Below are 25,732 nucleotides of genomic sequence, written 5' to 3' on the forward strand. Positions count from 1 at the left end.
AACTTGACCACATGGACATTGAATCATGCAAACCAAAGGCATTGCCATAAATTAAACTTCCCATAGATACAACGCATAAAGCAGCGAGAGAGAAACGATTCCCTCCCACCCCTCTCGCTCAGTTTTTTTTTTGTTAGGTCATGATTTCCAAATTCTCTTGATACATCATGAGTGATGATCGTGGGTTTTTATTTTGCATTTAAGCTTGAACTTGCTTAGTATAGGATTCCCACCCGCATTTCTTTCCCTTGCTTACTCTACACATAATGAAGCAACTTACGGCAACATTCCCTATTGAGGTATTCCTACGCATTGTCCACTATCTCAACCGACAAGACTTGGTTCAATGCCAATGCGTGTGTCGCAGCTGGTACAAGAAATGGATCCAATTCAGCTACGACACGGTTCACATTCGAGGCAAGGCACAATTCCAATCCTTCTTTTATAATACACTACAAGCTTCGTTAATGGCTGCCCCGTATTCCACGGGTTATCACATCCGTAAGCTGGTGGTTGAAAATGGTCATATTGAACCCTCTGTGCTGGGTCAGTTACCTCCCTTGTGTCCTAACTTGGAGGTATTCATGTTTGATGGCGTTACATTGAGCCAACTAGCACGTCGTGAATCGTTCCAGCACTACCAGCAACGTAGAAACCGAGAAGAACTGGACAAGATACGGCATCATTTTGCGCTATGGAAGCAGATACGTGAATTGGTCGAGTTGAACGGCATTGCAGTGGCTCATGCCTTGCTACAACAACCCGCTACTCAATTGACATCCTTGTCAGTGCAATTCATTAATCAAAGTGATAGAACCAACTCGAAATTATCCTTGATTCAATCGCTGCATCATGCGCCTCATCTACAATCACTTGGCATTGAAGGCATCTATCTTACAGTGGAAGAACTGGAGTTGATACACGACAGTTGCCCTGGGCTGGCGTCGTTGCATTTATCAGATACAGTACTCCTACCCATGTCATCAACAGCAGTGCAAGGCCAAGCTTATATTCAACCGGCTATGGACATGAGGCGGTTTCGATTCGTCAATGGCAGCTTTTGCGACGATGTACCTCAATGGCTCAATTACATTTCCAAGAAATACAGGCACGCCAGACGTTTGGAGGTGGGTTCTTGCTCTTTCTTTGCTGGAGCCCAAGAGCAAAAAGAGAGTGAATGCGATCCTCGGCTGAACAGCACTACCTACGAGCCACAGCTATTGCAAATAGCGAAGGTGTGCAACAAACTGCACGCATTCAAGATGCAATCCTTTTGTCTACTAGATCCATTCTTCCAGCTCCTGGATCAGCATGCCATCTTTTTGAACGAACTCGCCTTGGGCGATGGTCTTACAAACAATTTGGCTTTGGAGTTAAAAGGACTACTGAAATCACAACAACGGCATTACATAAAAACTCTCATAGTGCTCGCTTGGCCATTGGCAATTGATATCAGAGGGTTACACACTCTAATGTCTTCCCTGGGACAATGCACAAATATCACAACACTGAATTTGTCACTTGGAAGACACTTTTACCAAAACGATACGATGCTGACATCGCCTTCTACCACCATCGTTGGCAATGCGACCATGTACCTCGATTTTGTATTGGCTCAATGCCCTAAATTGACACATCTCACGATATCAGACGCTAAGCTGACTTGTACCAACAACACCATGTTACCTGCCCATACATCGCATCATTACACATTGACATCACTTCGACTGGAAAATGTCTTGATTGATAGCAGCAGTGATGTCTTTTGCATCATTGCTGTTCAGTGTCCGCATCTCGTTGATCTGTTCCTGATTTCCACCATCTCTAGCCCTGTCTATCACAATACCCGCAACTTTAACATATATCTACCTCGGCATCAGCTAAGAACACTAGTCTTGGATCGCATTCGGGTCTCTAGAAAGTGCAGTGTACGACTAGGCACGTCTCGATTCAAGATCGTTCAAGATTCCAAAGTTATTTGGTATGATTTGATCGGCTATGAATGCTGTACCAGTCGGTCTATTACTAGCAATATCATTCAAGATACTCAAATGACGTCCATGGACAAGATGAGAGCTCGCAAGGTGAAAAAGATTCAGGATTCAGATGTATGTTACAGCAGTTTGGATCAAAGCGTCTATGTATCTGTCGTGTGCAAAAGTATTGAATCACTCTATTTAACTGGCCTTCATATTATGTAAGAATCTATCTATAGTAACAAATTAAGCATGCCTTTCTTCTTGACAGATGCAAATAAAAGTGTACGTAGTAAAAAAAAAAAAAAAAAAAAAAAAAAAAAAAAAAAAAAAGTGGAGGGAAATTAGAGTATTAAGAGTGTCGTATATGTAATATGTGTAAGGTCTAATGATCTCTCTCTGCAAACACATCAGAGTAGAACCTATAAGCAACATGTTGAGTCGCTTATTTAAACATGGCTCGCTGTCTATATGACTTACTCTGATAAGGGTAACTTGACTCGGTGTCGATGAGCCATCTCTTCTATATACTCCTTTCGAATGACATAAGGGCGCGTGTACGTGTCTGTCACTACTCTGCATGCTTGATGTGCAGATATCGCAGTGCTTCTCACCATGGAGCCCAAAGCATGACGACTCACAACAATGCCATCCACTAATGGGCCAAAAATCTAATAGCTGGCTGTTACCATCTTTTGCTCATTCCAATAGACATAGACATACCAGTGCATTTTCATCCAACCTCTGACTCGCCAACACACTCGCTGGTGAATTGCCCTGATGAGGCACAAGAATACGAACCCAATACAATCCATTGGCACTGTGTTTGAGCGGGTTGATAAAGATGTAGACCATGGCCTTTGAGTTGGCTGAGCTGGATGCCTTGATCAAGTTCGCCAAGGATTTATAGTGAGCTAAATCTTCAATCCAAATCACACACACATGATCGTTAGAAGAGATTTGCTGATGGATCTTAGCTATTGTGTTCATGTTGCCCCATTCCATGGCATCAGCAGCAGGTTTTTTCAAAAAATAGGGCACATTGACGACAAACTCTACCGTGCGATCTGAATAGTAGGGAACGGTCTCGCAAATGGATGCATCCAACTTGCCCTTGTATCCTCTATGCTGGTGGGTATTGACCTTGTGTATCGACGCGTATGTCAGTAGATATACGTTAACACTGCACAATCAACTTACGGGCCATCCAAGACAGTTGATGAATTGGATAAACTGCTCACTCAGGGCAGGTGGTGTCTCTATCAGCTCTGACCACGATACACTGCCTGATTTAGCATAATACGCTGATATAGAAATGCAATCGCGCCTATTCAACATGTTCAGTTGTGAGTGTCAGCGCATCTCGTATCATACTTTACTCGTTCAACATGTCTAACGTCTCCATCTCTGAAATCACAGAATCAGACATTGGCAACGGCGTAATATGATGTCTGTTCTTGGGCAGTAGAAATCCAATTTGAGAGAGCAAGAGCCTGAATCCTCTTGGACTGTCGAGATCAATGTTGGAAGCAGAGGGTGCTATTTGACACTTGACGAGGGCATCTTTGTCTTGCTTGACGTACGTCTCCTCTGAAGTCTCTTGTCGTTGCATCAGTATCTTGGCCATCTCCCATTGATGCCACTCTTCTGAATTAGGTACAAATACTTCATCCATGCTGGGCATCTCCTTTTCATTGACTGCAGTTGCTGTGGGCACAGTGACCTGCGGCTGTGGCTGTGAATGAGGAAGAGGGGGCGTTGATTTGTAGAGGGAGGATCGCTTATCGTGGATAGAAGGGGGTTGCAAGTAATCGGAATGGCTGCTTTTCGTGCTTGGCTTGTGGTGGTCATTGTAGCGCGTTTCCATAGACCACATATACTTGCCAGTGGTATCACGGATCACAACGACAATGGATGGCACGTTGCCAGGTTCATCATTCTTGGGCTGTGGATCTGTGACATCAATGATGGTCAATAACGTGCGCTTGTCAATCAAAAAGTAGCGTATGGATGTAGCATGTTCTGTCCAGTTTTCCTTGTCGGCGGCCCTGATGTGCTTTAGTTGAGCCACGTCGTCTGCCTTTGCTGACCTGGAGCCGCCCAAGGCATGTTCATAAGGCAAGGCAAACCTGCCTAGTTGGTTGACAAACTGGGACATACAATACTCTGCTGCCATTCTGACGGCCACCTGCTCCTTTTTACGTAGTGTGGAGCTTGGCCTTGCACTCGTGTTGGATGATGTGGCATGTTGGTCTTGAGGATGGTGGCTACTGCTGTTATGATGGACGCCTTTGTTGACACGCGGAGGAAGCTGGAATAGCTGTTTGGTAGGTGGAAATGCTGTTTCTCGTCTTTTCTTTTTCTCCACGTTTACAGGTTCTGCAGGCGCTGAGGGTGCCATATTCTCTCTGTCAAATAGGGTGATTCCTTTGCTGAGTGTAGCAATTACCGCCTTGTAGCAATCTCTATCATCGATAATCCACTGGCTGACCAGGATCCATTTAATCATACAATCATATGCCTGAACGATCAAGGGGTATGTCTGTGCCAATTTTCCTCCGCTGATCAGTGTATCCACATAGCGACTCAATGCCAATACGAGTTCTCTCGCCACATTCTAGTACAAGTCTCAGTAAACCGGATGGATAACCCCTAAATGACGCTCTTTTACCTTACTATCTCGTTTCACAAAATCGTATAAATCAACAAAATCCATGAGCACATCGAACGCCACCAATGTCACATCTGCGGGTAGCTGCATTGTCAGAATCTTGTCTTGGATCAGCTTGACGACGGTCCCCACCAATCCTGGACAGAATGGCACATCCTCAATCACATAGACATTGATCAGATGAAGGATATATCGCATGTTGTAAGAGGATGTCTCTGTTCGAAGAGACATGAGCAAGACTTCCAAGATATAGAATTTGAGCTATAAAGGTGCGACATGTGTTAGTGTATTCAGAATGGCCATCACCAATGGATACCTACTGATAAAAACGGACGCTCCGTGTTTCCTTCTGTGGGCGATGCATACAAGACGCGAATCTACAACTTCTCGGTCAGTCTGCGTTTAGGATCGCTTTTAATCATGGCTTACCAACTGTGTAATCAACTGCTCCTGCTCTCCTACCAAAGCAACATTCTCTGACGACGGGTTATTCATCTCACAATCCCAGCCCAAATGCAGTTCCACCTTGTCAAAGTGATTTGGCATACACATGATGGTACTCAGCACTTTGATGGCGGCCAATCTCAGGTTATCAATCGACACATTGGTTCTACACTCGAATCGCAGCTTGGGTAATACCATCTTGATCGCTGAAATAAAATCAGGAACCAGCATCCTCACACCCTCCAGATCAGTAGCAAACAACTCTGTGCATGACAGTAGAATGGTCGGTAAGCAAGCTTCAGATTTGAGTCCCACTTGCAATGCTGCATAAAATCGCTCAATGTAGGTGCGGAGAAACGGTTCTCTCTTTTGCGGTTTACAGAATATCTTGCACAGTGTAGCAAATGATTCCGCACATCCTCGTTGTGATTCAGCGTCCGTGTTAATGGCTTTGGAAGCAGCATCAAAGAGATAGGTGCCTAGCATGTGCAGCAGTGTGTTGCCGTCTGGGTTGGTGGCAGGCGATGATTCATGGTTGACAATGTCGACGCCACTGATGGATGAATTCAGTGTATCTACCAGATTGCCAATACCGAGCATCGCAAGTGTAAAGTTATTGGGTGGAAGTTGAAGTGGGTGAGGTATCAGGTAAATTACTCGATGCCATGCGTAGTATACAAATTCTGCTGGGAGGTCGAGCTTGATGTTAGGTCCATTCACATAGACGCCATCTGTGCCTTCCTTGTCTCCATAGATCAAGTTTTGAATTCGCTTTGTCAGTGCTAAAGATGTCGAACTCCACTGCTGTATCGCCTTTGATCTGTGTGTCCATCGAATAAAGCAGCTCTTCAAGATGTCCCACATCTCCACGTCCATGGTGTTTGATCGAAGCCATAGTTCAAACAAGACCTGCAACAGGCTGTCGCATAATTCATCCGCCATGTTCACCACACCCAGATTGAGTGTATCTCCTCCTGACGGTTCCTTCAATAGATAATCCGTGATACCCAACATCACCTTCAACAAGACAGACCACGTCTCGGTAGACAGTTTCAAGGTCCTTCCAGCCATGGCGAATACTTTGAGCGTCTTTTTACATAATTCGACATGTCTTTGCACGAGTTGAGAGAGTGTTTCCTTGAGAGCGCTCTGAGCATTAGATGAGCTACTTGGGTTTGTTGGTGGCAACGGATTAGGCGTGAACGGCATGCCTAAATTGCTGTGAGCGTTTACAGGCATCATGGTGATATGAAAGGAATTCATCTTATTCGTTGATCCTCCTCCTCCTTGTGCTGTTTGTTGCATAGAAATAGGAGGTGTGGATGTCGCTGCTGCTGCTGAAGTAGTGTTGGAAGCACCATTGTTTGTTCGAGTAATGCGAGGTTGAAATAACAATGAAAACTGATGAAATATAATCTGATAAAACTCCTGCTCCAACCCTTCTTCCACCACAGCCAAAGGTCTCATGTTGTATTCAAACAGCCATCGAGCATAGATATCCACATCGTCATTCGTAATGGCCATATCTTCTAACGGTAGGTTAAAGCCTTGTCCAATCACTTCCATGAACCATTTTACATGAGCAGGTGAAGCAAAGATGCTTGGGTCAGGTGGTTGTTTGCCTGACGAGGATGGATTAAGGTAGCCTGTAATTTCAGATATCAGCACTCTTCTGATAGACAAAGGAAGAGAACCAAGAATATTTGTTTCTATACGACACAAAAAAAAATTGGTGTAATTTAGATGAGTTACACTTGTTTAATAAAACCCTAAATTTCCCCTCCAAATGCTTTCTCTCTTGCTCTTACGTGAGTCATGCTGCAGCAAACGAAGCTGAGCTATCCAATCCAGAAACATGTACGCTAGTTATATGTAGAAGATGCAAGTGCGTCCGTTTCTTCTCTGTAGATCTCTGCGTATAGATGTGGTATTGAGAAAAAATAAGACAAAAGAGAGAAAAAGGTAAATTTAATGCGGTTCATCAAAATGAACAGAGTATGCAAGCTTTGATCACGTGGAAAATCAATACAACATCTATGCGGTTGCTATGGATACCATCGCTATAGATGCCATGTCGTCTGCTATAGACATACATCTTGTCGTCCATGAGAAGGCCAAGCAATTTGGAAAGCGGCACTGGTAAGCATGTCAAATGTATATATATATGAGCTGTTTGTTTCGTTACCATGATGTTGGAGTCAATTTGCGAATAATGTTACACTAAGGATCAATTGTTGACATTTCAACATCATCCATTGCTTGTAGTAGTAGTAAACAGCTCATGGACTGGTAACAGCCTGGACCTGCATATATTACATTTACGTTAAATTAATGAACGACGATTAGACATGTTGACCACTGGTTGGTAACCAATGCCAATCGTCTTATTTACAAGATGTTTCCAAGTGAATAATAAATATCAACTAGCCGAGCAACTATCATACCATGTATTGTGTTCTATTGATAAATGAACGATACTACTCTTTAAAAAAAAAAAGCGACATTTCAGACTTTCATGTGTGTTTCTCAGTTTCTATCCACTTGACACAAACTCGTGGATGGTGGCAGTTCCAATCTTGGAGAAATTTTGAAAGTATGAAATATATAAAATATAGCAGATCAATATTGAAAGCAATGTAACACAACATAAAGGAAAGCACTAGACCTTAGCATTTGCAGATCAATAATTCATGGTAAATTGCAACTCTGGTAACTGTCAATTTATATAAAAAGGGCCTTCATTTTCATTTTTCTGTAAATTAACACATCACATCCATTACAAGCATCTTCATCATGGTCTCATCTTCATCTCTCTTTAAATTCATTGCTCTTATTGCTCTTATTGCTGTTCAAGCTGTCTTGGCTGCTCCATCTGCCTCTGCTCCTAGTGCAAGCACCGTTAAGTCTCAAGCTTTGGCTGCTCATAACAAATACAGAGCCAAGCATCATGTTCCCCAGCTCAAGTGGAGCGTCAAGCTCGCTGAACATGCTAGAACTGTTACTACCTCTTGTGTTTGGGGCCACAATGTCGTAAGTGCCATGTCATTCAATGCGTTTTTTTTTTTACCATACATTAACCATCAACATCCATATTACTAGATGAGAGGCACTGGCCAAAACATTGCCTATGGTTACCCCTCCATGAAGGCTGTTGTCGATGCTTGGTACAACGAAGTCTCTGATTACGACTATGCCAGTGGTCAATCTTTGGGCGGCAAAGTTACTGGCCATTTCACTCAAGTCGTTTGGAAGGGAACCACTGAGGTTGGCTGTGCTGCCACTTACTGCTCAAATTTGAGAGCTACCTACTATGTCTGTGATTACAGCCCTCCTGGAAACTACTATGGTGAATATACCAAGAACGTTTTCAAGCCATAGATTCATTTAATGAAAATAAATTGTTGTATTTTATTGCGTTAATTTGATTTAAGTAGTTTTATATTGTTTTGAGCCTGAATCATTCTGAAAATTTTATGTTACCTCGCAGGGTATTATAATGTAGTTTGTAGCATCTCAGCTAGTACGATCATAAGTTTTTGCGTGTGTGCAAATCAGCAAGTGCAACCCTTGGTTACAAGTCGTACAAACGGGAAATGTATATTCTGGAAACAAAAAAGGGGGATCAAAGAAATCCTGGCAAACGTGCCTTCACTGTTAGCTTATTTCTTATGATTCGTTGACAAACAGAACAACTAATGACAGCATACATGATAAGCTTGTGCCAAGGTACTAAATCCATACTGTTTGAAACACTTGCACTGACAAAATCAGTTAGCACGCATGTTGTATGAGATGCAACATCTCGGAATTTTCAAGCGGCTTCTTGATGAAAACATCTGCTGTTGTTGTTATTGTTGTGGGCTACGAGATGTGTGCCTTCTCTGATGCTTGTTGTCATGTAGCATATGTATTTCGCCGAAATTGGGCATGGCAGTAGAGTTTGTTATGATGTAATTCACCCTTTGCTGTCTTTCTTTTTTTTATTTCATCGATATATGAGTAGGGACAATTGTATTAAAGGGGTGTAGCAAAAAAAAAAAGAGGTATATATATTTTATATATAACGATAAAAACAAGACAGAAGAGTATAGTAAGTGAACGAGTCGACTATTTCTGACCTTTTCCTTTCTTGATGAGCCATTGTAAAGTGATATCAATATTCACTTGATTCTTTGCTGAAATTGAATAGCATGATACTTCCCGATTCGTAATTGATTTAAGGTGTCTGTACATAAATCATTGTTTGCATTAGTTTTTCCACTCAATCGAACCACAAGTACACTTACAATGCTTCAATAAGTTGTTCAGCAGTCAGCGCTTCGGGTAAATCGTTCTTATTGCCAAGAACAAGCACTGGGATATTCACAAGTTGAGGTTTTTCCAAAAGGTTTTTCAGTTCTGTGTTTGCTGCTTCTAATTTGTCACGATCTGCAGCATCCACAACAAAACTAGTAGAGAAGCGTGAGACGAAGCAAGCCAATATGCTATCCATATCACTTACACTATAGCATTTACTCCTCGGCAGTACCGTTCCCACATGCTTCTGAAACGTGGTTGACCTCCAATATCCCATAATTTCATGGTAACATTACCCTTTGTAACCTTTCGCATATTAAAACCAACAGTTGGAATAGCATCTTCTATGAATTGCCCTGACTGTAATGGGGTGTTAGAAATGGGATCTCCGTTTGTTTGCTCAGATTTATCTTGTATTTACAGCGATGACATTAACAAGAGTGGTTTTACCACTGTTCTGAAGACCAACCAAGGTCAACTCCATCTCAGTCTATGATACATGTTGGATGTGTAAGGAAATATTTGATATCAACATGTCTCTCTTTCCTTTTACCTTGAAAAACAAGCTTCTTAACCAATCCAGCAACCACTGTATAAGACCAGCCATTTTATAGTATAATTTTGTATAGTTGAAGAAAAGAAAAAAAGGGAAAAAAGAAAAAAAAAACTAGGCTCCTTTCTTAATACCATTTGTTTTACAAAGGGAAGCAGCAGAGAGCAGGTCACATGCTGTACAATAGGGCATTTCGTATCTCAACTGGTATTACAGTGAAAGGACATCCATTTCTAACCAAGTCCATCCTATAGATGCCATATGCACTCAACAAACACATACATTTGATGTAAAAACGAGGCTCGATACTTTCCGTTTGGTTTATTATTTGAAGTGTATATAAACAAAGTGTTGCATCTTTTTTTTTTTTCTTTTAGTGTGAGTGCGTGTATAAAAGTATGTGATTTGTGTGTCTTTGTGGTTGTGCTTTGTGTATACCATCTTCTTCTACAATTTAAATAACTTAATGAGCATCAGCACGGTGGCTAATGTATTCGACAGCTTGCTTGGCGGTCTTGATATCATCAGCTTCCTTGTCAGGAATTTCAACCGAGAATTCCTCTTCAATGGCCATAACAACTTCAACAGTATCCAAACTATCGAGGCCAAGATCCTTGACAAAGTGAGATTCAAGAGCAATCTAATTCATTTTCATTAATTGAAGTGTCCCCGTCTTTTGTTTAAATTAAATTAAACTTCATTTCTTACCTTGTTGGCATCCACCTTATCGAAACCTCTCAAAATGTCCAAAACACGAACCTCGATATCAGATTGAGACAATCCACCGCTGGAATAGAAACGACATGCGATAGGTGAAGCAATACGGGAGACAGACATGGCAGGTCTCATGGCAGCAGCCTTGGCAGCAGCATTGAAAAGAACAGTAGGACGGAACATGGTGATGTGGTTAAAAGAGAGAGGGGGGGGGGTTGTTTTGAAAGGAAAAAAAACGAATTCTGATGGTAAAAAAAAAGCGGGGATGTTTATTCATCTTTAGTGCCAGGGGCGCCACTATTGGAAGCGAACTAAACTGCTTCACACTGTAGTGCATTCATTTGTTCGCACACAATGCTCGTATAATAAGCCACTTTCTTATTTCTTCTTTAACCCAAATTGAAATCCTGTGCTCTTCTTTAGGCCAAATGATAGTTTCTTGGGCTGTGGTGTGGATGCAGTTGAGATGGGAGCGTCTGCTGAAGTAGTTGATGGAATAGAATTGGCAGTGTCAATGGGTTTAGCAAATGGAATAGTAGGTCTTGCGATGGGAATGGTGCTAGTTGTCCATCCTCCACTGCTAGAGCCTGATCTAGTCTCTGCATTTGTCCATCCTCCTTCTCCACCGCTCGCTGTATTGGCTACTGGAATGGTAGGCAATGCAGTTGGTTTTGGCGATGTATTTGTGTTGATGTTGCTGTTGCCTAGCTTCTTTTGTATAGCATCTTGCATCCGCTTCAGCTCTCTTTCTTCTCGTTTTCTCTCCCTAGCCAATTTCTTTTCCCTTTCTGACTGATTGATTGTAGAATTCCGAGTGTTTTCCTTCATGTCTTTGAATCTCTACATGCATCAAACAAGAATTTGAGTCTCGAGCTCGGTATATAGCAATAGTTTTCGAACCTTCTTATGGTGGTGATCGTAACTCTGCAAATGCTGTTCGTATTCACCGATATTCTTGTATTGCTTATCGCATAATTCACAATAAAAGGCCTTCTTGACCTCCTTCAATTCTCGTGCTATCGCTTGTTTCTTTTCTACTTGATATTCTCTCTCAATCTTTTGTATTTCTGTTTCTTCTAGCTGTTTCTCGCTGTCTAGTGCCTTTCTTTTGGCTGTTGTTGATACGTGTGTTGTGGTATATTCCTCTGCTTTACCCACACCGAGAGAATCGTCTTTGAGCTCGATGCGAATTGGATCGATTCTGCCTTGTCCTTGAGAACCAAGTCCTCTTCCTGCTTGCCAGCCCATCTTTTGCAATAGTCTGTATCCAATGTTGTTCTCTGGGATGTGTGTTTCCATTGACACTTGTATCGTTGTCTCATAATCACTGTAGCCGATGGAAGGTTGCTTTTCTTCAAGCAAATAGTCGTGATCTGCTGCCTTTTTCAATCCGTTTTTGAGTGTAATAAAAGCATGGTAAAATCAAGAATTTTGAACGTTTTCTTTTTCGTCATTCTCTTCTTTGGTTTATTTACCTGTGTAAATTTTGAGCTGCTCATTGTTGATGTTGTGAAGTTGGGAGATGTAAAAAGCAGAAGAATGGCGCTTGAAATAGTTGTGCATTTTTTGAATGACTGCTCATCGATCAAGCACAAGACATGCTGCTACAAAACTTGAGCTATGTAACTCTGCATTAGAATCAACTGCTTGAAATTCCACAATGAAGGTGACCAAAGAATTCGTTTAAGGACTTTTTTTTTGTAACATGTCGAGGTATTAGCGTCTCAATAAACAGGATAAATTATCACAATTATCATCCGTAAACGTTATATCCAACACGACCATAGCTGTGGATCCAAAGAGGGGCTTTGGGATCAAAAGCCAGATCGTGCAAAACCCTTCTCTACTAAAAGGTTAATTTGATATCGTATGTTAACATGCACCGTTTGGGCTATAGCAGTAAATTCCCAGTGTATATTGTCGGATACTGGTAAACGAACTTTTAAAGATTAGATTTATATATATATATATATATATAATCATCATAGTATAATAAATTTTCAGTCTCTATACACTTTTACAGCCCTCATATGAAAGCTGAGTTGTCAGGAATTTGTCAGACATGGCTCATATATGATTAGAGATTTTATGTTAAATCATTATCAATCCACAATCAAGTTACTATTAATTTTGCGATATTAGCCGCCAAAGGTCCGCGGCAGCGTGAGCCACCTGAACGTAGGCTGGCTTCCACCAAAGCGAAGCGTAGGTCAGGAAACCAACCGAAGAGTGAAATGTTCATTGTAACATAATAAATTTATGGTCCCTAGACATTGTCAAAGCCTAAAAAAGAAAAGAGGTTGACCTAACAAATATTTCGATGGACTAGCATTATTAAACACAGAATGCAAGAAGAATAGCATGGTTGACTATAATGCTATGTAACTTTTCACCTACTTTCCTTACGCTTCAAAAGCATCTGTAAATTACTGCATTGTCTTCATGATAAAAAGGGCATTGAGTTTGCCTGCCAACCCTACCAGCCTCCGAAACTAATTCAAACACAGACTCATAATTGTCTGTTTTAGATTGGCCAAATCTTAATGATTTTCGACTCGATTGAACTATTTTGGCAGATTCGACTATATAAAATATGATGATCATCCCCTGCGTCTTTAAGCTTTCTTGGAGTACTTTTCAAGGCGCATCCAATGGTACCAAGTAATATAGATGTTTTGAATATACTTATTGAGCAATTTATGAAAATATGAAAAGAGGTTTATGGCCAAAAAGTTGAGATTTTACATGTCAAAAGCTCACACAGATGATTTCAGAGGTTACGTTAGATCGATAGAAGCTTTTTGGTTTAATATACACCATAGTAAAAGTCTTCATTATCAAGGTCAAAAACGCGATCGTTTGATTTTTAATGAAAACCATGAGGGTTACCTCATGCTTTTTGGTCGAATTTTGTCCATGTTTTTTTGATCCCCAAAAAGTTGAGCAAATGTGTCAGTAAGTAGCTGCCAGATGATAGCAATTGTTTGGTACTATTCTGACAATCTAAAACAGCCTTGAACGCAAGAAAACGCAGCTCAAATGCACGTAGATTTTGCTGTATTGGGCCCACTTTTGACTAAAAAGGGGATTATTAATTTGCTACTTGTCCGTATATGAAGTAACTACGTGTATATGAACGTAGAGCACCATATAAGAATCAGTTTCGCAGATAATATCAAGGGCTTTCATGTGTAAGTTGAGGGTCAATGTGGAATTTGAGGCTTTATAGACTAAAATTCACGGAAAAAAAAGAATAAAAAAACAGTAATGTCAACTTGATAAAGGTATGTTTTATTATCAAACTGACAAGTGTAAAGTAAACTGAAGTCTCTCTACTGGCCAGGTAGATGATCCTTCTTATATACTATAACAATGGATAAAAGTTCTATTAATTAGATTAACAAATAAGTCAACTCAGATCATCAACTAATGTCTAATCATGCTAAAAGACAACTCCAGCAAGCTAATCATGATTTAGCTCTGTCTGGATGAATAATTAGACTCTCATCCGAAGTACCCTGATCTATCCTTTTTGTAAGGATAATTAATATCGATCTAGTAGCATGTATCCGATAGGTACAGTCTCCTTAGTCTATATCAATAGTACATATCTGAGTGTATATCGCTAAGCATACATCTATAGCATGTCTCATATATAGTACAAGTCTGTAGTACATAAAGTATCTGTATCTAGTATCACGGATATAAGCATGTGTCTTATAGCGTGGATCATGAAGTGCACATCTGAAGCAACAGGCTCAAATTGCATTAATCTTGGTGCCTATCCAGATGATATGGTAAACATCCGTAGTCAATGTCGGAATACAAGTATGAGTCTATAGCGCCATTCATGCCCGTGGTGCCATCTATAGCCTATATCTTGCGCTTATATAGTATGAATCTTATAGTACTAGCATATCTGAAGTCCATATCTTCTTATAGTAGTATAAATCGATATCGTACATCTAATCCAGTGTACATACAGTTTATATCTAAATCTGGTAACTGGATGAACTGTTGGAATGCAGATCATAGTGGATGTATTCCACAGTCAAGAGGAAAGTAACAATATTTTGCTAAGATACGCAAGGATAAGTGGTAACGCGAGCTGACGTTGCACAGGTTGGTTCTTACCGAAGCGAAGCCAAGATAGAAAGCCATCTAAAGCATAAACACTCGTATAAAATTAACAGTAGTAATAAAATAAATTATAAAAAAGAAAAAGTTACTTTTGTTTAGTCTTCATTAATTTTTTTCTGATATTTTCATCAAATTGCCTTCTTGGCTCAGTTGGCAGAGCGTCTGCCTAGTAAGCAGAAGGTCAACAGTTCGATTCTGTTAGCAGGCAATCCCATTACGAACAGATTTGTCATTGAATAATGATACCTCTGATCTTTTTTATTTTGTTTTATAGTTTTTTTTTTCGACACTCTTGTCAGGTACACATAGTCTTTGTGTGTAACCTTTTAATTTAGTATAAATATCAAATCAGTTTGCAAAACAATAAAGATCATCTTTTATCTCAATTCTATTCTTTTATATACATTTGCCAAGGTCTACTCAATAACCGTATCTCTATTAACGACACTCTTGTCGTGTGTATAGATGTAGTTTAAAGTAGACCTAGATAAATGTATATTGTTGCAAATCGACTTTGGTTTTGTAGCTGAATCTCTCTTTTTGCTGTAAATTGCCTACACTATCGAATAAACCACGCTTCACTGCTTACTATATTGGATCCTACTTCTGTTACTACAAGTTGACATTCAACTCTTAAATGTTTCCTATATTGGAACAACATACTAATGTATCATTTCTAAACCGGATCTCTAAATGCATAGAAACAATCAGCTCAAGCACGGACCATATCATATCGTAAACTTTGATATAAAGCAGGGTTCATTTACAATCCTAATTATGGCATGTTCAGTATAATAAATTGGATTCGATCCATTATCTTATCACCCAAATCAACCCCTCCAACGCCTTATCCTCACATCAAATCCCTCAGTTCGAATAGTATATAAACTCTCTTATCTCCAATGTAATAAACGATATTCTTTAGCTGATTGATTTCATACTCTTTTTTCAAAATGATTTACTTCTGATAAATCACAACCTACAACGTCTTACCTATAGATCAAACTCTGTCCAAATCTAACCATTTTCAAACACAAATAGCTCATGCCACAAAGCGTTTTAAGTGCTAGGAGTAGCACCAAACGGCTCCTCTTGGCTGCGCTTTACTTACTGATGCTTTATCTCAATTTTTTTTGGGTCATTGCAGATTCATAAAAATCCTCATTTTTTTGTGTGTACTGGTAAGGGAAAACTCCTAAAAATCAAACGATTGCGTTTTTCACCTCAAAAATGACGACTTTTTTTATAATACATATCAGACCAAATTGACCGTAAAGATTATATGCAACATTGCAAACTACTTTTTTGAGACTTTCATATGCTAGAATTTGATATATTTACAGAAAACGTGTTTTCCTATTTTTGCAATTTTCTCGTCATTTTCAATGTAAATGCTGAATGAAATTAGCATCATTCGATGCGGCTTTTTTAGATCTCCAAAAATGTATTAGAAGGTTGGATGTAACAACGACAGTTTTCATTGTTAAACTTGGCAAAAACATTCAAAGAATGTCAAATCAAGTCAAGTTTGAACACAAAAATACCACTGCACAATTTCAAATTAAACGGCCGCAATTACTACTGCTATGGTACAAGGCTGAGACTAAATTTACTGGCTATGACGTCGGATAGAGTGCCCTCTCATTTCTCCATGCCTCCGTTTTTTTTTTCCTTTTCGCAAAACGCGTTTAGCATCAAATCATGGTCGTTTTGGAAACCGTTTGATTGATAATAACACTCTAGCTTCTGATAACACTGCCTTATACCGCTGGAAGAACTTGATACTGCTTCTTTGAAGTGGAATATACTAGGTACCATTCGATAACGAGCACTGGAAGGCGTGGAATTAACACTAATCGGATTTGTATATTAGGTTTCAATAATTTTTTTGATTGTTTGATGTGGATGCTGATTCCATTACTTCTCGGCTATTTCTGCCGTCTGCTTCTTTGGTTTATTATGTCCGGTAGCTGCTTCTTTGGTCTATATCTCTGGCGGTTGCTTCTTTAATCTTTGGCTGGTCTCTGGTGTCGCTCGTTGTTCGGTTTTTCTAAACTGCTGTCATTGCTACTGGCGTTGCTGCTGCTGTTGCTGCTGCTGCTGATAATATGGTATTTCCTGGTGTACTGCCTTTGATGCATACTCGTTCTCTGATTTATATCCGATGATTGCGTAATATCTGGTCTATCTGTGGTGGTGATAAGCGATAAGTAACTTCTTTGGCCTTTGTCTGGTCTCTGCTGATGGTATTCGTTCTTTAGTTTTTCTTTTGTGCTGGCGTTGCTGCTGCTGCTGCTGCTAATTTGGTCTTTTCTGGTCCACTGTATTTGGTGCATGCTCGTTCCCTGGTCTGTCTCCGGTGATTGCCTATATTCTTCTGGTGTATCTGTATCTGTGGTAAGTGGTAAGTATCTTTTTTCTTCTGGTCGCAATGATATAAGACTTCTTTGAGCGCTTATATTATTGTTGTTTCCTTTCTCGTGATAATGCATTCATGATGTTTGCCTTGTTGCGCTTTTTTCTTCTTTTTTCTTTTGCTGGTGATGCTTCCTCTGTGGCTTCACATGAAACAATATTAGTCATTATATTGTATCGCAAACTTATAATACCACTGTTGCTTTTGCAGTTGTGCGTATTTGTATCATTTTGCTTTACATCCGACTATTACTACCATGCGCGTTGCTCATGCATGCATTTTTCTTGCAACAGCAACGAGCTTTTTGGAACATCTTTGGTGTTGTATTCGTTACGCTTTTCTTTGACTCGCTTCGTGTGAGTGCCTCTTTTTTTTTTGCCTACATACCACTATACTCTTATAGTAGTAGTAGTATGTTCTTTTCTTCATTCTTTTATTATTTTTATGTTTCTTTGAAGCATACCTTTTTTACGTTGTGTGGATGTGCCTATCCCTGAAGCTCAACAAGACTTTATCCGAGGCTAGGAGGTGGATAGGCTGCCTCCACTTGGTTGTCACTACTTACTTTAGTGATGATTGAGAGTCTCAACGCCAGAATCTAAAGCTAGGTGGTGTAAGTAAGGCATGCTCTAGTACCTGGGGGAAGTTTGATGATAGCAGCGGCTATACTGCTATTATAGCGGCGCTTAAAATTTTGCCTCACATCAAAACAGGGGGAAACCCTCGCAAATTTTTTTTTAGGTCAGCGGAGTTTTCAAGCAATCTGGTTGGCTCAGAGGTTGAAGTAGCAAAGGGTTACAACTAGTTGATTTCTTACTGCTCTCTCATATATAATAGCTTTTGTGTTTGTAATAAAAGGGGTATCTAAATAGATACAATTTAAGTTCTTTATTCAAAAGTATAATGAGGTACAATAATTTGACCTAGCATCCATTTAACGGATTCATGCGAAGGATGCCCTTTTAATATATTATTTGATGAAAGTTATTATATTATAAATACATCAGCAATGCAGTGAAATCAAGTTTAATGGATTTCAAAAAAAAATAAATCGATAGTAAAATACAATAGAAATCAACCTGTATTTTATTTGTGTGTAAAATAAATTGAAGACCCTGGAATTGAGTAAAAAAAAAAAAAAGAAGAGTATATATACATTTGCAACTAGCTTGTAGTAGGACGACTAGTGGTGATGATGATAGAGAGCAATAGGTGCTGCTATTGCGATATCTGGCAAATGTTGTTGATGTTTGATTTAAAGTGGTAATCAATGCAAGAGCACTGGCCATAAGGGTCGATTTGAGTAATCTTGATGGGCTTGGAAGAGCTATTGCCATTGTTTGATTTAATGTAGCCTTGATAGTTTAAAGTATGATATTTGTTATTGAAGTGTAGAGCCCTTTATCTGCAGTACTGTGCCACTATGGCATTAGGGTATAGTTGTCATATTTGAATATGCTTGTTATTGATTTGATTTTATTTGAATAAAGATAACATCGCTCATTACGACCATCATGGGTGTGATTGAATACACTGTGGTCAGGAGTGATTTATTTACACGATGTGCGAGATAAGAGCGCATCTTTACTTTAGTATGTTTAAGTGATTGTTGAAGTACATTTGAGCGCTTTATTAATAAATTCGAATAGCATGAATTTGAATGAGTGATATTTGATGGATCCCGGTTTTTAATAAGGTTACTTTTCGGTTGCTATTTTAGAGTCTTCAACCTTTATCCAACTTTTTGGAGACCTCAAAAACATGATCAAAAACCATGAGGTATCCCTTATCGATTTCATCAAAAATCAAACGATCGCGTTTTTGACCTCAAAAATGAAGACTTTTACTATGACATATATTAGATCAGAATGATTGTGTCTACCCAAAGCAACCCCTTAAATCATTTTTGTGGGACGGACCTTGGTATGTAAAACTTTGACGTTTTGGTCAAAAACCCAATTTCATATTTTCTAAAAAAAAAAAAAAAAAAAAAAATACTCAATGAGCTTATTTAAAACACATATTATAACTAGCACTGTTAGATGCGCCTTGAATAGTACTCTTAAAAAGTTTAAGGAAGCATGAAATTATCATCACAGTTTGTATAGTCAAATCCACAAAAATAGTGGAATTAAGTCGTTTTTAATTAAAATCTGGCCAATCTAGAGCAGATATCGAGCGAAATTTTAACCATTTTTGGATGCCTTTGCTATCAATGTATTCGATGCTTTTGAAGCTAAATAAAGAGACTTACGATTTGAAAGATACTGTGGTTTATTCTACTTGATTGTTGTTTACTTTTGGTGGGCTTTTTTCATATATTTCACTCGAAGCACCCATTCTAGGTCGAAAGAAATTTCTCGTAAAAATCACTCGTTGCAATTTATAAATCTATGCAAAATGCAAAACCTCGGCTTACTCAAAATTGCAAATCACAAACCTTACTATAGCCCATATTTTTGATTTAGGTGTGAGTTCTACTTCTCTACATTTTGTAGGCTTTACTATGATATTGACGCATAATGAGTATTGGACGTATATATATAAGCAGTATATCCCTTTTGCATTCGAGCTTTTATTGTATTTCGACAATGGATACAAGTGGGATTCAGCAATGTCAATCCAGAGCATTAGCATGATGAGCAGCCAAATCTTACCATGACAATGCTTTCTTAATACTGTTCCGAAATTGCAGCTGATGGTTTCGAATGAACCTTTCAAAAAAATTTTCTTGGTCTGGAATATACCTTGATCCTCGAATTATTGCAAAAATAGGTAACAATAGCAAAAGAAAAACTATAAAAACTCTTTTATTTTACTTATAAGTTTGAATAATATCTTTAATGACGGCGGTATCTGCGCTTTGGTAAGGGTGGAAGAGCTGGGAAGCATTTCTTGCGACTATTGCCTTGAATAGTGGATGGGCTGTGCTCTGTCTGGTCGAAGAATCTTTTTCTGGATTGCGCACTGTTAAAATCAGGCAGCACATGTGTTGTATTTGACATGTTTGAATGGCTCATAAGGGGATTACAGTAGTGGTATTTATTGCTGCTAGCGTTGGGGTTCTCCTTTTCATCACTCTTTGGTGCATGCTGAGGCGTGTTGACAGTCGTTGTAGCCGCTGTTGTTGTTTTAACTGCATTGGCTTTTGGGAGGTTGTTGTGGGCATTGGGAGGCACAGACAATGGTACCATATTTACGGGTTGAGTTGGATCATTGACCATGGATTTGGCTTGAGCTTCCTGATGATGTGGAATTGTACCCTCATTTATGGATGTAGCTGTAGTGCTCGTTGGATAGTTGACGTGAACATTGAGTGCGGGTGGACGAGCGGTGATGTGCTTGTCAGAACTACTCCTTTGCGTTGTGGAAGCACTGTGCAACGATCTTTTCTTGAATTTCTCGTCATTAAACCTCGATATATCATATGTTGGGGTTAAGAAGCTCATATGGCGGTCATTACTATGGTATTTGCTGCTACTGGCGTTACTGTTCTCCTTTTCACCATCATTTGATATATTTTGAGGTGGCTCGATGACCGTTGTAGCTGTCGCTTTAGTTGCATTGCCTGTTAAATGGTTGTTGTGAGCGTTGTAAGGTGTGTGTTCAGATGCTGGCGCCATATCCACAGGTTGAGCTAATTCACTGGCCTTGGGCCTGGATTGGGTATGTTGATTATGTAGAGTTGTATTGTGTTTGATGGATATAGTCGTATTGCTTGCTGAATGACTGATATATTCGTTAGGTAATGTGGCATCAGATCCAGCCGCCAAGCCAATAGGCTGAGCTAGTTCACTAGCCATAGCTTGAGTGTTTTGATGATGTTGGATTGAAGTCTGTTTGATATGTGCAATGGTCGGTATGTAATCAGATGATGGTGTTTTATTTACAGGTGGAGCCGAATCGCTGTACATGGGCTTGGCTTGGGTATGTCGATTATATAGAATCGTATTATGGTTGCTGCATGTAGTTGTGTTGCTTCTTAAATAGTTGGTACGTGCGTTGGATGGTATGTAACCAGATGATGGCGTTGAATTTAGAATTTGAGTCCATTTACTGGCTTGGGTATGGCGATTATATGGAACTTTGATCTGTTCGCTAGATGTAGCTGTAAGCGACGATAAAGGTGAAGATCGGCTGTTCATCTCCCAGGCTTGGCCACTTGATGTTTGATCCATCTCATGTGCTACTTTGTCTGTGCTAATGTTGCCATTAGATGCTGTGGTATCAGACGCGTTCACAGTGGTGTTGCTAGACATCTCATATTCCATTAATGAGGTATGAGGAGGAGAGATGGGGTAGTCGTGAGTTGCATCAACAGCGTCTGCTTGAGTTGGTTTAACGGTGTTTGATTGGGTTGGTTCAACAGCGTCTTTTTGGATTGTTATTGAAGCTGTGCTTGTTTCAGTCAAAGGCACCAAAGGTTGTTCAACTGGAGATGGTGAAGTTGGAGAACTTGGAGACGATGATAAAGGTGTTTCAGATGCATCTTTCTTGCTCTTCATGCGCTGATAGAGACGTTTTACTGTGGAACCCAATGCTAATGGATGAGGACTATGTTTGTGCTTGATGTAAGACATCCATGAATCACGATCTCGCGAGTAGAAAGTAGGAAGATTAGCTGCTGATTTAATATTGGTTCCACGGAAAATCTTTCCAATGCCACGAGATGAGGTACTCTCAGATTCAGATGATGGTGGCTTGTTGCTATTAGTTGGTAAGCTGGTGGATGGCGATGTATCGGTTAGGCTCCTTGAAGCAGCAGTTGATTTACTGGTAACCTGTCGAGGCTTTCTTGGTAACACACCGAATCTTTTGTACAGAGCTTCAAGTCTTTCGCCTTGTGTTACCACTCTTGGCATAGACAAGTATGAAGAAGGCTCATCAGATGTTGTAGTCCATGAATCTGCCGCTGTAATAATATTACTGTTGTGTTGAGGTAATTTAGATACAGACAACACTTGTCTTGACCTTATTCCAAACGACGATGAAGGTGATTTGGGTGATTTGGGCGACTTTGGTGATGTTGCTGAAAATGGTACTCCCAAGTGTGAAGGCTATGAAAGATGGATGTCATTAGTTTGAAGTGTATCTTCAAGCATTTTGTAGGTGCTACTAACCATGATATTCTCTTTGGATGACTCGGTATAAGCAAGAAACTCTTTTACAATGCACTCTTTTAATGGATTATCCTGGGGCTTAGGCTTGGGGATGATCTTATTGACGCGGAACATGGTGGAGTCTTGCACGGTTGGAATTCTACCTAGCAACTTGATATCGTCTTCAGAGCATTCGCTTGGCAGTGGGTTTAAACGCTTGTAGTTCTTTTCATCAATGTCGTAGACCCACTGGTGCAAGAACCCAAGATTTGCAAAGTAAAACTTCTCAATATAATCAGCAGGGAAGTCTTTCTTGAATTGGTGCTGCAAGTTGTACAATGCTTGATCCGTGTTTCTGTTGATTTCGTATCTTTTCAGTATTGTTTTGAGGCCAACGCCCTTGATGGAAGGCAGGTAATCACAACCGGATAAAATACAGATATGTCGAATGGTTTCAGCGTCATATTCGTGAAGGGTGCTTCTGTGGTCATTCATGACTTTATCCATGCAGATTTCGATACCATCACCGTATCTATCAATCTTGTAGATGATCTTCGCACATCCAAAAGCCAAGAGATCGGAATCCTCAGTGACAACAGCATCCACTTTTCCTGTATTCACCAAGTGAGTAAGTTGAGCATCAGCTTCGTTGGGTGCTACAATGCACTGGATCTTCTTTTCCATCAGTCTCTGTAGAAAGTAGTTAACAAAAGGTACAAACTGTTCAAACAAAGAGAGATACTTACTCTAATGACAGTAATAATCATGTCATTCGAAATAGACACTGATTGTTGAAAGTATTTCTCAGCTGCGGCAGTTTTGCCTTGTTCATGCAGCTTCAGGCCCTGTTTCAATGCAGCTTGACGGTTTCTAGATCCAAGTGCATGTCAATGACAATGATGAGGCGCTTGATTGCACTTTGAAGACTTACTTGCGACGTTCATCCGTGGTGATTTGCTTTAAAGGGAGAGGGAGGCCGTCAAAAACCACGATAGGTGTGACACCATGATACTCAAGCAAGCCCATGAATTGCATGAAATAGTTTACATATCTACAAAAGATTCATGTCAATACAGACCCATTGAATAGACATCGATACTTACGAATCGGTAGGTTGGTTCAATGCAATCTTTGTTGCAGCACCGAAACCGCCACGATGAAGGATACAATGACCATCGATAGCGACAGTTTTGCCTTGGTATTCTGAGATATTGATGGTTCTTTGAATAGGGCGAAGTGATTGCAACAATCCTTGGATTCCCATATTGAGGAGATGTTTAAATAAGAGTTTTGTATTCTTTTTGTTCTTGATTTAAGATGGAATCAAGTAGTAGATGTGAACAGAAAATTGTTGCTTTGATATAAAATGAATGAAAGATTGTGATAAAGTTTGCAATGTATAAAAAGCTTTAAAGGTGTATTTATTTACGCGCCTTGCCCATCTAGTCACGTATCTGGCTTCCCAGAAAGATCAAAATCACTTGAAAGTTGATTCCAATCAGCCACAAAGGCATGTGCATTGTCCATGATTGGGTAGCGAGGATCTACTTGTAAAGGTGAAAGGCTGGGATGACGAGTCCATGTTTCTATACAACGAAACTGATAAATATTTTTAGAAATTGGTCGTTCAAAATTGAGTTTTGATTGCACTAAATAATAATAAACCAAAGGTCGCCTTTTTCATAAAACGAAGATCGTATACTGGACATACTTTGATAGATACTGGCTGTACCTTTACAAATACTGGTGATACTATTCTGAAAAAAAAAAAAAAAAAAAAAAAAAAAAAGAGAAAGAAAAGCTGCACTTTATGCTTGCCTGATTGGTGAAAATCAACAATGATCCATGAACAGCATCCTGAATGCAATCACCATTGCCAGGTCGAAGGGATCAACTAAGCTGTTGTTAAATGATGGTCTTAGCATCTGCAGTACAGTATAAAGATTTTATAATTTTCTTGGTATTCCTTCAACCCATATCTGAAAATAGCAAATATCTCTAGCCTCATTGCCATATGAATATTTCCTATTGATAAAAGTAGAATTAATATAATACGAGTGTTTATGCTTCGGATGGCTCTCTGCCTTCGCTCTGCTTCGGTGAAAACCAACCTGCACAGCGGCAGCTAGCGCTACTGATTGCCCTTGCGTACCTTATCATAATACTGCTACTTTCATGTTGACCCTCCACTCACACATGAAAACCCTTTATATTATATGTGAATCTGATTCTTATGTGATGCTCTATATCCATATAAACGTAGCTACTTCATGTACGGGCAAGCAGCATATTGGTATTTCCCCTTTTTAGTCCTTCGTGTCCCTGATACAACAAAATCCAAGTACATTTGAGTTGCGTTTTTTTTGTGTTCAAGGCCGTTTTAGATGGCCAGAATAGCACCAAACAATTGCTATCATCTGGCAGTTACTTGCTGACACCTTCGTTCAACTTTTTGGGGATAAAAAAAAAACATGAATGATATTCGACCAAAAAGCATGAGGTAACCCTCATGGTTTTCATCGAAAATCAAACGATCGCATTTTTCACCTTGACAATGAAGACTTTTACTATGGTATATCTTAAATCAAAATGTTTCTCTCGATCTAACGTAACCTCTGAAATCATCTGTGTGAGACTTTGATATGTAAAATTTCGACTATTTGGCCAGAAACCTCTTTTCATATTTTTACAAATCATTCAGTAAGTGTATTCAAAACATCTATATAACTTGGTATCATTGGGTGCGCCTTGAAAAGCATTCCAAGAAAGCTTAAAGACGCAGGGGATGATCATCATATTTTATATAGTCGAATCAGCAAAAATAGTTTTATCGAGTCGAAAATCATTAAGATTTGGCCAATCTAGAACAGACAATTATGAGTCTGTGTTTGAATTAGTTTTGGAGGCTGGTAGGGTTGGCAGGCAAACTCAATGCCCTTTTTATCATGAAGGCGATACAGTAACAGATGCTTTTGAAGCGTATGGAAAGTAGGCAGTAAATTACATAGCGTTATCTTTAGCCATGCTATTTTCTTGGATTCTACCATAGCATAATAAATGTTCAGTCCTTAGACACTTTTACAACTCTAATATGGAAACTGAGTTGCCAGGCATCTGTCAGGTCAGGCTCATATATGATTAATGATTTTATATAAATTAAATTACAATCAATTAGCAACCACTTTTATTCTTGTCACCTTTCCTCTGCTCAATGCTTTCAACATTTTCTTTGAACGAAGATCAGGAGCCTCAGAGATTTAGTCAACGGCTGCGATCGAGACAACAAAACGAACATACTCGACCATTGAGAAGACCACGTCATAGTAGAAACCTAGATAACATATTGTTTGAAATACTAAAAAAAAATGGAATTGATGTTTATTTTGTTCCAAATTTGATATTACTGATAACGTTCGGTTTAAC

At 39.5% G+C, this 25,732-nt stretch overlaps 8 protein-coding genes and 1 non-coding gene across 9 annotated transcripts; 3 read left to right on the forward strand and 6 right to left on the reverse strand.

Moving 5' to 3' along the window:
- Window positions 1-266: 266 nt before the first annotated feature.
- On the forward strand, window positions 267-2,201 carry ATC70_005501 (uncharacterized protein; the record flags this gene model as incomplete). Its single annotated transcript, XM_064824789.1, has 1 exon — window positions 267-2,201. The coding sequence occupies one exon, from the start codon at window positions 267-269 to the stop codon at window positions 2,199-2,201; it is 1,935 nt and encodes a 644-aa protein (XP_064680166.1).
- Window positions 2,202-2,361: 160 nt separating this feature from the next.
- Window positions 2,362-6,948, reverse strand: ATC70_005502 (uncharacterized protein; the record flags this gene model as incomplete). The annotated part of the gene is made up of 9 exons (XM_064824790.1): window positions 2,362-2,398; window positions 2,457-2,647; window positions 2,700-3,119; window positions 3,177-3,303; window positions 3,356-4,593; window positions 4,648-4,908; window positions 4,968-5,024; window positions 5,077-6,800; window positions 6,900-6,948. The coding sequence occupies 9 exons, from the start codon at window positions 6,946-6,948 to the stop codon at window positions 2,362-2,364; spliced, it is 4,104 nt and encodes a 1,367-aa protein (XP_064680167.1).
- A 936-nt stretch (window positions 6,949-7,884) lies between these two features.
- ATC70_005503 (30S ribosomal protein S12) lies at window positions 7,885-8,469 on the forward strand (the record flags this gene model as incomplete). The annotated part of the gene is made up of 2 exons (XM_064824791.1): window positions 7,885-8,121; window positions 8,191-8,469. 2 exons carry the CDS (start codon window positions 7,885-7,887, stop codon window positions 8,467-8,469), a joined length of 516 nt encoding a protein of 171 aa, XP_064680168.1.
- A 729-nt stretch (window positions 8,470-9,198) lies between these two features.
- ATC70_005504 (uncharacterized protein) lies at window positions 9,199-9,994 on the reverse strand (the record flags this gene model as incomplete). Its single annotated transcript, XM_064824792.1, has 5 exons — window positions 9,199-9,316; window positions 9,378-9,539; window positions 9,593-9,747; window positions 9,809-9,877; window positions 9,941-9,994. The coding sequence occupies 5 exons, from the start codon at window positions 9,992-9,994 to the stop codon at window positions 9,199-9,201; spliced, it is 558 nt and encodes a 185-aa protein (XP_064680169.1).
- A 409-nt stretch (window positions 9,995-10,403) lies between these two features.
- Window positions 10,404-10,837, reverse strand: MRS4_1 (Fe(2+) transporter; the record flags this gene model as incomplete). Its single annotated transcript, XM_064824793.1, has 2 exons — window positions 10,404-10,580; window positions 10,649-10,837. 2 exons carry the CDS (start codon window positions 10,835-10,837, stop codon window positions 10,404-10,406), a joined length of 366 nt encoding a protein of 121 aa, XP_064680170.1.
- Window positions 10,838-11,032: 195 nt separating this feature from the next.
- Window positions 11,033-12,153, reverse strand: MRS4_2 (Fe(2+) transporter; the record flags this gene model as incomplete). The annotated part of the gene is made up of 3 exons (XM_064824794.1): window positions 11,033-11,494; window positions 11,555-12,034; window positions 12,130-12,153. The coding sequence occupies 3 exons, from the start codon at window positions 12,151-12,153 to the stop codon at window positions 11,033-11,035; spliced, it is 966 nt and encodes a 321-aa protein (XP_064680171.1).
- Window positions 12,154-14,929: 2,776 nt separating this feature from the next.
- ATC70_005507 lies at window positions 14,930-15,002 on the forward strand. Its single transcript has one exon. It is a non-coding gene; the product is annotated as a tRNA-Thr (tRNA).
- A 1,798-nt stretch (window positions 15,003-16,800) lies between these two features.
- Window positions 16,801-17,130, reverse strand: ATC70_005508 (uncharacterized protein; the record flags this gene model as incomplete). Its single annotated transcript, XM_064824795.1, has 1 exon — window positions 16,801-17,130. The coding sequence occupies one exon, from the start codon at window positions 17,128-17,130 to the stop codon at window positions 16,801-16,803; it is 330 nt and encodes a 109-aa protein (XP_064680172.1).
- Window positions 17,131-20,050: 2,920 nt separating this feature from the next.
- On the reverse strand, window positions 20,051-23,573 carry ATC70_005509 (uncharacterized protein; the record flags this gene model as incomplete). The annotated part of the gene is made up of 5 exons (XM_064824796.1): window positions 20,051-22,267; window positions 22,331-22,999; window positions 23,056-23,179; window positions 23,241-23,360; window positions 23,413-23,573. 5 exons carry the CDS (start codon window positions 23,571-23,573, stop codon window positions 20,051-20,053), a joined length of 3,291 nt encoding a protein of 1,096 aa, XP_064680173.1.
- Window positions 23,574-25,732: the final 2,159 nt, after the last annotated feature.

The sequence above is a fragment of the Mucor velutinosus genome, assembly GCF_035048745.1.
Source record: "Mucor velutinosus strain NIH1002 chromosome Unknown tig00001544, whole genome shotgun sequence".
Taxonomy (NCBI): domain Eukaryota; kingdom Fungi; phylum Mucoromycota; class Mucoromycetes; order Mucorales; family Mucoraceae; genus Mucor; species Mucor velutinosus.